The 13,033-nt window shown below is 49.2% G+C and overlaps 1 protein-coding gene across 1 annotated transcript in view; it reads right to left on the bottom strand.

The window, feature by feature from the left end:
- ACVR2B (activin A receptor type 2B) overlaps positions 1-9,412 on the bottom strand; it is a 97,259-nt gene extending 87,847 nt beyond the window's left edge. The window contains exon 1 of the mRNA XM_082303967.1: positions 9,344-9,412. Within this exon, the coding sequence (XP_082160093.1) occupies positions 9,344-9,395 (52 nt within the window). The 5' untranslated portion in view covers positions 9,396-9,412. The remainder of the gene's footprint in view (positions 1-9,343) is intronic.
- Positions 9,413-13,033: the final 3,621 nt, after the last annotated feature.

Raw genomic sequence — 13,033 nt, 5'->3', positions numbered from 1 at the left:
ATGCTCCATCAGGCTTTGCTTTTCTTCATCGCCTGCGCAAAGAAGCCTGGAAATCGAGAACGAAGGGCCACCGTGTTGCCTCCAAGACACTAAAAGGTGATTACAATCTACATGGTAATTTCTTGCTATAACTAAGCATGCCGAGCCTGCCCTTTCTGCAGGCCCCTGCTTCACGCCTTCACTTTGAAAAGATGCTCCAGGAGCCTGAGGAAGGGAGGTAAAACAGTGATCAGATCAAAATCTCCATTAGGTTTTTTTTTTTGTTTTTAAAAAGAAAAAAGTATGTGTCTTTGGAATATTTCAAAGGAAGGCAAGGGAGCATGGATGAGGCAGCTCCGTGGCAGGGCACACTGCATGAGAGCATCCCCACCCCAGGTCCACACGCAGCATTTCAGCCAGAGACGCTATGGCTCCGGTATCACCACCGGAGTCGGGCACCCACAACACCACACCATGCTGCCGGCAGCCAGAGCCGACATCCCGGTAAGGCAGCGCCATCCTCCTCTTCTCCTTTGGGTTGTGCTAAGCTTTATTTCACTTGCATCCCAGGCACCTTACTCAAACGGGAATTTCACAGCAGGGAACTGCTTCAGGTATGTCAGCAACAGTGCCCCAATCTCGCTTTTTAGGAGCCAAGCAGGTGAGTGTTATCGAGCACAACTGGAATAGGTATTTGGGAAAACGCCTTGCCCCAGGCGTAAGAATGTGCTTTAGCAGAGACTTCCCTATAAAAATAAAAGTGCCTGGTAAGTTGTGGGTGCATGTGAAAGCAAGGGATTCCGAGTTCAAACTTTCGTGCACCCGAGAGCTACCCAATAGCCACCGAGCTGTAACTGGATACTCCCACCACAAAAACCCAAGGACAACTGAATTTCCCAGCCTGCACATATATAAGGGAATTAGCATTCTTAACCCATTAATTACTCTCAGGAACTAAAGCAGGAATATAAAAGCCCACTGTGTTTCTGTTGTCATACTGGGGAAAGAATAAAGACCTGGACGAATAAGTGAACCGTGCACCCACAGGCTGCACTGCCACGTCTGAGTTGTCCTAAGAGTGAACTTGCCAGGACAAGGCTACCACCAAGGTAACCACAAATCGGCACTTTGCTGAGCCACCACACCTCAAGCCAACCGTAGCGTCCCTCTGCTGAGTACAGGGACTTCGGCAAATCGAGGCGGTAGCGTATGGGTCTCAAACAAAGCAAATGCCTCCTCGCACTTGAGTGCCTACAAAGCTCACAGGCTCTTCCAAGACCAGCACCATACTCTCCTTATAATTGCAATAGCGTAAAGCTCGGCTTGCTGCCTCAGAGAAAGGCCTGGATATCAACTGTGCAAAGTTTACATGCCCTCGTTTCCCAAAAAAAAAGTATCGATGGCAAATAGAGCCACGGAGAGGGGAGTTTGCAGACAGCTCAGCCAAACCGCAGCAACAGCCACCAGCCCACAGAAGCAAGCCGGAGACAGCAAAACACGAGAATAGCACTAAAAGGGCTTAAAAAGCCTAAAATACCCTCATTTTATGAAATGCTTTTAAAAAGTCACAAAAAGGAGACAGAGCTTGATTGAACATTTCTTCATTTCAGATCCGCGGTTGCCTGCCTTCCTCCCTCCCCAGGAATTCAAAACTGTCTGCAGAGGTAAATTATGTATAAGCAAAACATTCCTAAAAGCCAAATTTTAAAAGGTGCACACATTACACAAGGCATTTTAAATAGATAATGTTGGAGGAAAGGAGGGTTAGCCACCTAGATTGACCATTTGATAGATCAGGCACAAATGGAGCTAACTTTATCCCTCTCATCCACTCAAAGGCTTATAATCTCACACCTTGGAGCAATAAATTAGGAAGAAGCATTACATTAGCACTACAGGCACCACATAGAAAATTTAAACTTCTGCTACCAGTTAGAAAACAAGTTCTATAATGGGAAAAGCTTTAAATAAGGAAAGGTAGAGACAGTCGCAGCATCTAAGACACTACAGGGCAGCGTCGGCTACCATGGACTTTTTAAAATGACAACCTTTGCCGCTGTGGTTTGGGAATCATTCAGCACAGGCCTGGGATTTTGTACTGGTCTGGAAAGTGCCAGAGACACACTCATCTCTCCTAGTTTTTGTTTCTTTCTCTATAAAAGTGACAGCAATACATTCATTTCCAGCTTTACTGGAGGAGGATTAACGCACTCCCTCTGCTCCCGTGAGCCCCTTTTTCTTCTTCCGTCGTCACACAAGGATAGATATTAGACATGAAGAGTCGAGTTCAAAATCCATGTCTTAATTTGCACGAGTATCCACTTAGATGGAAAATTAATATAGCTCAGACTGTAAAGCGCTGCATCTTTTCATGAATGTGCTTTATTCTCTTTAAATAAAGAGGAGGAACTCATATATGGATCTATTAGCATGGAACCGAGACAGGAGAAAAAAAACAAAACGATACCTCTGGTTTCATAAAATTAACACAACGTTCCATTTTTCTCAGCAAATTTAATTCCAGGTGGACAAAAAAGGATAACAGGGTGGTCAGAGCACCAGCCACGGACCCAAGACGATGGGGAGCAACACTCTTGCCCTGCCACTGACTCCCAAGATCTCAGAGAAGTCACTCCCGCCATAGAAGAGGTGGCAATACCTCGTAAACTTTTGTTACATCCCATAAATTACGCACTATAGGAATAGGATGCAAACATCCACGGATACAAGTTTTACTTCTAACAGCTCCTGTGCAAACATGTTAACAGGCTCATTTCAGCTCCTTAATACACCCCTGCTTCCCAAACCCATCAGTGAGCCAAAAAATGGTGCTCCAGGTCCAGGCTGCTCCTGGACCCAGCGCCCAGGAGGCATCCCTGCCCACACCCAGCCCCGCGCCCTCCTCCGAGCAACCTCCTGCCCCCAGAGCTCCCCGAAGATCCGAAACCGAATCTGCGATGAAACAGCACACCAAGCTGGAAATTGCAGAATTATTAATGAGAAATGGGGAATTCGCATCTTCCTCCAGCCCAGCACAAACAGGCTCGCTCCTTCTGCTGTGTTTCTTTTATATTTAAAATTACAAACCCATATGCGTGAGCCAGTCCCTGCTGGCGGGCAACCCAACCTAAGAGGAAAGATCTTCTCTAAGAGCAAAAACACACTAACCACCTCCAACAAAGTCACCAAAAGAAAAAAAAAAAAAATCACATAGGGTGGCCAGAGCACACTACCAGGTTAAAGCCTGATTTACCCAATACAGAAACACTTCCTCATGCAGCTTATTTTTTTAGTGTAGGTACAAAATATTTGGTGTGACCTTGGGTGAGCCACTTCACGATGCAGCAGGGAGCATTTGCAGACAGTAACATTTTCTCGTGCTTGGCCCCTCAGCTCAGTGTTTTTGGGGCAGGGACCTTCTCTCTACACCAACAGCACTTTGCAAAAGAGGAGCTGTATTTTTTCGAAGGCACCTAGACATCAGTAACATTTTTTTTCTTAAGCAGCATGATGGACCAATGCCACATGCAATAACATAATCAGAGAGACGAGACTCAAATACTGGCAAAATAAGAGGCACTTGTGTGCTACAGGGAAGCATATTATTATTTTACAGTGTACACTAACAGTTGCTGCTCTTAACTTTTTGTTTCAATCGAAGCTATACCGCAGTAAAGGAGGAAGATGACAGAGAGAAAAGAACATGAAATTGGTGAAAAAGACCAATGGTTATATTCAAATCTAAGCATAAAATGTGCTGGGTCTGCAGAATGCAGGCAGAGTATTTCATCTTTAATTTACTTCTCTGCTCCTCTGACTTCAGTAGCTCCAAGAAAACTTAGAAGGAAGATTTTGGGGGCGGGGGGGTGATGTATACTTTTTTTAATATACCTTAAAGGAATAAATGACTAAAGAGATACCAAATTATTTCAGAACGAAGGAATAATGAGGAGAAAAGATTAGACATCAGTTGATCCTCAATGGTTAATGGAGGAGAAAGGCAGGGGAAAGGAGAGCTTATACTGGTGAATGCTGTGGCCACAAACACCTCTCTTAAACACATCCAATTTCACTGATGTGAAAATCTCCACATGAAGGAACAGGCGAAAAAGAGCTTAAGTGGGAACAGGGTGCAGAATGCCAAGTGCTACACTGAATAATTCAGATCCAGGAGCGCTATTGGCCAGGCAAGAAAATCACACCCCCCTGCTAGTTTTAAAATCAAAGGCCAAGGAGGGATAAAAGGGAAAGACAACACCTCTTTAAAGCAGAGATTACGCTCTGCGGTTCCCATTTCCCAACTTCCCACAATGTTTTGTTACAGGAGGAGCGCCAGAGCCGGGGTACCGCGGCAGTGCCAGGCATGGCACCACGCTGCCTGCGGCTGACCAAGGAACCTGGAAAACGCTGCTGCCTTGGTGACACCACTCCTTCAGCCCAATGGCAAGAGAAAGCCAACTCTAAAGCAGGTACCAGCCAACCTTGACTTCGTAAGAGTCGCCATCGCAAGACTTTTTCAGCACATAAGCAGTTCTTCAGTTGCCGAAGCTGAGGGTAAGACCCCATCAGAGCTTTCACTTGGGTCTTGATCACCACTGAACTCAACCAGGTTCTCTCCCCTGCCTCCACCCTTCCCAAATTATAGCAATGCTTCTTCAGCACCAGCTGAGGGCATTGGATACATGGATTTCCAGGCAAGGGATGGGAGGCACAGTAAGGAGAGGCCGTGCCCCCAGCACTGGCTGCGGTACTCCCTGGAGAAGGGGCATCCAGCAAACTACCTTGCCTTGGCCACGCACAGCCAGAAGCAGGGGGGGTTATCAAGTCGCTTCTGCAACTTTTAGGACATAGCTACTACATTAAGCTCGAAATAACTGTCCTAGGTGTGTTTGGTAGCATGGTGTTATCTTTTATGGGGCTTGAAAGATGCAGTGCTACCAAAATCCCATTTAATTCTGACTATTCTAGTGCAGGTCCACACACTCAACTACTATTAACGTTAAATTTTGGAAATGCTCCTAAAAGTAGGCCCTGGAACATGACAGCCATAACACCTTCCACTACAAGGCCCAAAAGTGGAGCAACTTTGACTTCTTTTTATTTTATAGCTGTCTTGGCTTTCTAGAAAGAAATACCATGTAGACAGAGTACAAGTCCACCTTTACTGGGTGCCCAGCTTCAAACCATCTCTTCCATCCACCTCCTTCGCTCTTGATAAATTAAGATAAACATCCCTTGGTTCCTTTTACACCTGCAACACTTCTGCAGAGGAACCCACCCCACAGACAGGCACGATGCAAATCCCAGCAGCGGGATTCCTGGGCTGGTCCTAAGGGCAATCCCATCACCAACGCTCCAAAAGCTGCTCCTCTTCCATCTGAACCTGCATCCTGCTTCCCAGAACTGGTGAAACCAGGAAGACCCCCCTAGGTTGACCTGCAAAGCCAGGAGCGTGCGCGTGGTGGGAAAGGGGGGAAAATGGTGGGAGAGAGAGAAGAGAACAAAAACAACAAAAACAAAAAAAAAGGGGAAGGAAAAAAGTGGGGCTGGCCTGTTTCTTTCTTCTCTACCATCTATTCAGTGGCAGCAAGGGAGGTCTACAACTGTTGCGTCACGTAAAGAACAAAAAAACCTGACAAGCATGTTTTAGCTGATGGAGACCAGAGTGGACAGGAGGCTGGTGACAGCTCCAACGCGGGCAGTAAGAGACCTCCGCTTTCACTGGCTGTTTCTTGCTATCTCATCAAGCGAGCAGGAGCGTTACAGCCTGGATGGGCTGCTCAAAGACAGAAGAAATGGCAGAAATTTCAGCGCATAAATACTTTAGCTAACTACCCAGGCTCAGGTTAGACTCTCACTCCGGTCCAGGGATACTAAATTTTTAACCCTGCTTGATCCCCCAAAACCTACACCAAAGGGAAGGTGCAGAAGGTGCTCTGAAATGGGGGGGGGGGGGGGGGGGTTAAACCAGGCTGTGCAGGACCTGGCGAGGTGTTTATAAATAATGCCACTAAAAATAATACACTGCACACTCGCATCTCTAACATAGCATTTTCTTCTCCACAGAACTGTGACAATGGTTATCTCGGTGGTATAATTATCTAGATTTGATGACAGATTAAAAAAAATATATATCCCAAACACCTGTTCAAGAGTTTTGTGTTTTTAAAGGCCATTGCCATTAACCTTGGGCCATGCACTTCATTGTGTTTAATTAGCAAGCTAATGAAGCCAGTTTTATTCCCTTTCTCAAGCACAAGAGGATAAATACAAGACAGTGAAAGAGGAGACCAGATCCATTTGCAGCACAGTTCATTGCTGCATGGCATTACTTAAACTTGCACCAAAATAAAAGTAATGTAATGGCTCGGGAAAATGTGTTAGCAATGCATTCTGCAAGACAAATCCTTTTACACCTTCTGTATTTTCTAAAGCTCATAGATTAAAACATGATTTCTGAACATTTGGGCTGCAGAAAATTTGCAAACAAAGGGCTAAAAATGAACATAATGTTTTCCTCAATGAATCCTCAGTATTCCAAAAATTAAGCATAACAGATTTTTTTTTTTTTTTTTAAAGAATAGCAGCCCATGCTTGCTTTGTTAACAGCCAGCCAAGGTAGCGATGAGAAGCATCAACAATGGAGGTCAAGCGATTTTCAAAAAGCCCACCACTTTCGCACAGTCCTAACATGTACACACACAAAAGACATACTTCAAGCAAAGCCCAGCGCTATGAATCCCAGCAACACATTGCAACTTTGGGTATTTGACGTTGCTTTCTTTTTTTTTTTTTTTTTTTTTTTTTTTTGACTGAACAGCTTTAGGAAAAACTGGACAATAAAGATCACGTTGATAAATACTCATAAATATCACAAGAAAGGCAAAAAAGGCTTTAAAAGGGAGGGAGGGATTTATAGAATTGCGAGTCCACTGATTTAATGATCCAAGAGGACCCTTCACATAAACAGAATTATATTCATTTTTGGAGGTATTGTATTTTCAAGGGGGGAGAAAAAGTCAGCGTAGGTATGCCCTATCAGATTATCCTTTTCATAACATGATACATTTAAGAAGCTTTCAGGGTTAATTTTTTGAAAGCAATTGCTTTTTTGCCTCCAACTTAGATTTCTACCACTATATGCACACAGCCATAGGACCAGGTTAAAAAACAAAACCAAACAAAAACCCAACCCCATACCCAAAACAAAAACAACAACAACAAAAAAAAAACCCAACCCGGAAGCCATCTCTTTTATTGAATCACCCGAGATAAAAGGATTCCAAGATATATGGAAAGAAAATACATTGACCATAAATCTCCTTTATGCACATAATAGAATTTTCCAGCCAAGAGAGCTGTTGTGATGATAGCAACGCCGAGCACCAGGAATACTGATGGCACACACACACACCGCCTGCTTCTTCCAAAATACCTGCTCTCCCTCAGCACTGCTATGTAAATACAAGCCCGCACAACCCCCTTCCTAACACATGGAAACAAAGCTGCGTACAAGTGTCCCAGCGATCAGATAAAAAAGCCCAAGCTGGCTTTGCTCACCATCAAATTAATTTATTGTAAATTTTTTTTTTTATTTATTTTTATTGCCCGCTCCCTTTTTATTGCCTCCCCCCCCACCCCCCTCCGCCTCACACTTTCGGTGTGACTTAAAAAAAAAAAATAATGAGGCGATGGCAGTGTTTATAATGCCAAAGGCAGGCGGTGGCAGTGCATATTTAATGGGCACTCGGAACAAAGGAAGCCCGGCTGCAGGAGCGCCCCGGGGCCGGCTCCGCCGCCCGCTCCCCCCGCGCCCTGCCCCGGCCCCGGCCCCGGCGGGCACCCCCTTCCCCGGGGCTGGACACACACACAGACACACAGACAGACGTGGGGACACCCCCCCCCAAACTCCCACCCGCTTTGCAATACAATAAAGCCGCGATGATAAAGCCGACGGGAACTCTCCGGCTGCCCATCGCGGAGCGGGGAAAGGGCACGGCTGCAGCATCCCTGCCTCCCACACCCTGCCCCCCCCGGGAAGCCCTCGGCCACAAACAGCCCCCCCCCCCGGACCCCCCCCTCGCCCCGGGCTGGGGGATGGAGGTAACGTAACAAGTTACTGCCCAGCGCCGGGGCGGGGGGCGGCAGGCTCAGCCCCCCGGGGGGGGGCGAGGGGCTGTGGTGACCAGGCAAGGGGGGGGGACGACGACGACACATAAAATTGCTGCCGCCCCGGTTTCTCCTGGGGAATATGCAGCAATAATAAAAAGGAATGGGAAAACCAATAATAGCAATGAAAAAAATAAAAACAAGGAGGGAAAGTGGGGAGCGTGGGGAATTCAAGCGTGCCCGCGTTTTCAGGGCTGGGGCACAGGGGGTCTGACCCCTCCCTCCCGCCCCCCCCCCCCCGGGTCCGGGATGGGGCACCCCTATGGACGCCCCCCCGGAGCGCTGCCCGGGTGCCCCCTCCCGCTCCCCGGCCGTGCCCGGGCTTCGGGCTAACTTCCACCCCGCAAAACACGCACCCTCCAGGTTGGAGCTAAGTTTAGGGGCCAGCCCAGTTCCATGAAATAAATGGAATGAAGAACTTGCCAAATAAGCACGCGCACACACACACCCCCCCGCCACAAAAGCCTCCTCCCGGGGGACGCTCCCCCAGGCACCCCCCTCCCGCCCCGCACACCCCCTTTTTCCCCAACTTTCTCCCAGCTCCCCGCAGCGCCCGCCAACCCCAAACGGCTCCTTTCGTGCTGAACAGGCAAACCCCGACGGGACCGCGGCGTCCCGGGGGGGCTGGGGGGGAACCGGGGGGGTCTCCCCCCACCACCACCTCGGGGCGGAGCAGGGGGGGGGCTCCCCTCCACCTCCCCGCCTCACACCACCGCAGCCCGGCAGGAGCGGGGCGCACACATGGCCACTACCTGAGCGGCTCCGCACCATTTCGGAGCAAACCCCAAGGTCTCCCCTCCCGCTGCTCCCAACTTCTCCACCGCCACCACCACGCCGACAGCACCCGCCCAGAAGTAAATGCCCATTTTTGTAAAGTTTCCTCGATATCGCGCCGTGTTTACATTGCCATTAATTCCCACAGGCTGCCCGAAGGGAACAAAAAGCAGCACGGGAAGGCTCGTCCTGAGAACAGGGAGAAAACGGGGGGGGGCGGTGAAAAGCAAAAAGAAAAAAAGGAAAATAATAAAATTAAACAGATCGCAGCGGTGGGGTTATTCCCCAGTTTGCAGGCTCGCTGGTTGCTCTGCTCCGTTTTGGAAGGTGGCTGCAAATAATTGCACGGCCCATTCAATTCTGCATTTGGAGAAGCGACCGTAAGCCCGGGCGGGAGGTAAACACGCAGAAATGCACTTACCTGCACAGAAAGTTCCACAAAGCAAGGCGAAAGTCAGCCACGAAGCAATCATATTCCTTTACTTTTTTTTCCTCGTGTGCCCCTCTATCCCCAAGGGAAACAAAAATAAAAATAAAAAGATCGAGAGAGTGAACGAAGGGGGGGGGGGGGGGGGAGAAGCGAGGCTCTGCCCTCTCGCTCTCTCTTAAAAAGAAAAAAGAAGAAAAAAAATCCGGGGGGGGGGGGGGGGGGGAATCGGATTTAATTCCTTCGCAGTTGCAAAATGTATCCAGTGGAGAGGAACAGCCCCGCAGCGCCCGGACGGTTCGACCTGCTCCTGCCTGGCCCCGGCGTTTGCTCCGAGCTTTCCAAGAGTTTCTTTCCCTGGGCTTTTGTGCTGGGAGCGCGGCGTGCACCACACACCGACTCCCCCTCCTCCTCCTCCTCCTCCTCCTCCCAACCCAGCCCCTCCGGCTCCCCCAGCAGCAGCAGGGGCGAGCACACACGCACACGCCCGTGTGCGCGCACCGCCTCCCCCCCTCCCCTCCCCGTGCAAAGCACGCGCAGCCGTGTGCAAGGCGCGCAACGCCCCCCCCCCGCACACACACACGCACACACGCGCACTCCCCGTGCAACGCACACGCGTTCCCAGCGCCGGCGGCAGCAGCGAAACTTTACAAGGTTACCGACCCCGCATCCAGCGGCAGGCAAGGGCCCGCGGAGGGGGCGCGGAGCGGGCGCGGAGCGGGCGCGGGGGGCTGGCGGCGGCGGCGGGCCGCGGCATCGCGGGCTGCGCGGAGCGAGGGGGCGGCGGGAGCAGAGGCTGGGTCGGGAGTTGCCATGTACAGGGGAGGGGAAGGGGGGAAAACAACAACAACAAAAAAAAAAAGCGGAAAAAAATGCGGGGGGAAGGGGAGGTTTGTTGTGGTCTTTTTTTTTTTTTTTTTAATAATTTAAAAAAAAAAAAACCTGAACCGCGTCCAAAATGGCTTCTAAAAAAAGGGAGAAGCCGAAGCGGAGCCAGCGGGGGAAACCCGGATGTTTGATACAAAGAGGCTGGAGGGGGGCGGAGCGGCGCGGGGGCTCCGCGGCCGCTGAGTGGGGAGCGGGGCTGCCCGTCAGGGCCGCGCCCCGCGGAGCGCCGCGCACCGCCCGCGCAGCCCCCGCGGGGAGCCCGGGGGCGGAGGGGGAGGATGGAGGAGGATGGAGGGGCGCGGGGCGAAGCCACCGCGGCCTCCCGGGGAAAAGGGGGTGCCCGCCGGGACCCCCCCGCGCCCGCCGCCTTCCCAGGGGAGGGAGCAGCGCGGCCCCCCCCGGGGGCAGGAATAAACCCTGTCCTGGCAAAAAAAAAAAAAAAAAAAAAAAAAAAGCAATCCTCCTCTTCCAGGCTGGTGAGAATGTGTTCTCCCTGCTCGTGTCCTGCCTGCTCCGGAGCCCCCTGCACCCAAAAAAGTGCCTTCATCCCAAGATCTTGCAGGAGGAAAGTGTCCAGGGGTGCCAGAGGCACCTCAGCAAAATCAATTTTCAGGCTGTTTCAGGGTTAATAAGATTTTCTCTATTGCCAGGGTTACAGGAATTGAACTCTCTCCGCAATTTATTTTAATTATAACTAAATAATACGGCATTAGGGAGCACCAAAGGAATCTTAAGGGGAAGGAAGAGGAAGGGAAGATGCTGAAGTTGGGTCATTCCCAAGACTTTGGGTCTGCGAGGTCCACTGACTCATCGGGAGAAAGGGCTGCGGCGCGGGCGCTGCGCCGGCGGAGCTCCTGCGCACGATGGTGAATCGCAGGTCAGCTCTCGCTAATTTGTCCGATGGGGAGGAAGGCTGAAAATATTTCTAAAACCATTCGCTTTTTCCTCTGGAGGGAAATAAAAGTAAATATGAATCATTCTTTAAAAGTTTGAGAAGCATTTTGTTCCAAGAAGAAATATGTATATTTTTTTACAGTAAGACGCTCGCAGGAAACTTCAGGAGGCTTTTATAAGAACTTGTAACCTCTTTGAAGCGGGAGACTTTTTTTATATATGTATAGCACTTGCGTAACAAGGTCTTAACTGTGAATGGGATTCCTAGGTGGAGTTGCAATAAACTGATTAATAGTATCATTCATGGTATCATACTTCATTCATATGTTTGCTATAAGTAAAGAGGAATACATCAGCAGGAATATAGTGGTTGCGGCTTTAAACACAAGACTCTTGGGGGAAAAGTTACGGCCAGCATGTGCACCAGTGGGCAGTGCAATTGGTAGAGCTACAGAAAATGCTCAAGAAAATAATTTGTGGAGCAAAAAGCAGCAAAAACAAGCCCTGAAGAGCTGGGCAAGTCTGCGACATGGAAAAAGCAGCAAAAACAAGCCCTGAAGAGCTGGGCAAGTCTGCGACATGGAAAAAGCAAGGTGGGCAAAGTCACCCAGCTAGTCAAATCGCAGGTAGAAAATAAGAAGGAGACGTGTCTGTCAAAGGGGTGGGTCAGGGATCGATCCCTATTTATTCAGAAACAAGCACTCACAAGTAGGGTTTGGGTTTTTTTTTAACCTGGAGGCAGCGAGGACTGATTTTTGTCGCTGAACGCTTGTGGGACAGCCCTCTGAGAAGGCCACTCGGGGTGCGAAAGGGAGTGCAAAATAGTGGTCAGAGGAGAAGTAAATGTCCTGGCCATGGGCTGCAGCAGCTCGGGGTGCATTCGGAGCTTTGAGAGAAGAGACAAATAATGGGTCAATATTTCCTATAAGGCTGCTTATTTCCTTTGAAAGCAAATAACAGGTCAATATTTCTGCTTATTTCATTCAAGGAATAAGTTCTTAAACAGCTACTAAGTGGCTGAAGTATGGAGAAACGTGTGGGGGGATAAAATACGACCCAGCGTTTCACCGTACCAGCATCCCCATGATTAGCTAAAACCAGACATTTAGTTCATACCAAGAAAATACTAATCCTCGGAGCAGGCAGCGTGGCTAACGTAGCCATCGCTTGGGCTGCGTCCCTGCCCAGGCTGAAGCGCTCCTGCAAAACGCCGCTCCTGCGTTTAATCGCTGCGCTATGAAAAGCCCCGTTTCACAGTACCTGAATTTGTGCTTTACAGGCAGAGACCTGGGAGCGTGTTTATCATGTGGCTGTCGCCGTTTTTGCAGAAATGGGCCCAGGGCGCTTCGGATCTTGTCCTAAAGCCACCCAACGAGGCGGGCGTAGTGTGGCCTTTTGCATTTGGACAGCGTGCTGCTTCGTGGCGCAGGCGATGCTGCAAAGAGCAAACCGACAGAGAGACAGGCAAAAATCGCCACGGGATAAATCATACCCTGAATTTTCATTTATTAAACACCAGGGTTGCCGTCTGTCTTGCTTACATTGTTTCACAGGGAGATGTTTACCCTCCTGAAAAGCTAAAATGTTTTCTCCACTTGCAACATAAAAGCCCAGGAGTGAGTATTGTCACTGGAGATAATGTTACAGCCTTAGCAAGATGACACTTAAAAACTTCGTCAGCCTCCAAGAATTTCGGAAGGAGCGGTGAAGGAAGGTAGCAAGTGTTAAGAGCAGGCAGTACTTGCAAGAAGTGCCCTTACGAGCGGCGTTTTCAAGAGCTTTTTTCTGTTTCCAGTTATCACTAGAGCTGCACAACTCGGACCATTTTTAAATAATTATACTTAACAGTTAAAAAACCCTACCGCGCTAAAATAAATTTTAGCTAAGATGGTTTTATGCTTT

This window comes from Platalea leucorodia (assembly GCF_965183815.1).
Source record: "Platalea leucorodia genome assembly, chromosome: 1".
Lineage (NCBI taxonomy): Eukaryota > Metazoa > Chordata > Aves > Pelecaniformes > Threskiornithidae > Platalea > Platalea leucorodia.
This window is presented reverse-complemented; position numbering and strand designations above follow the sequence as displayed.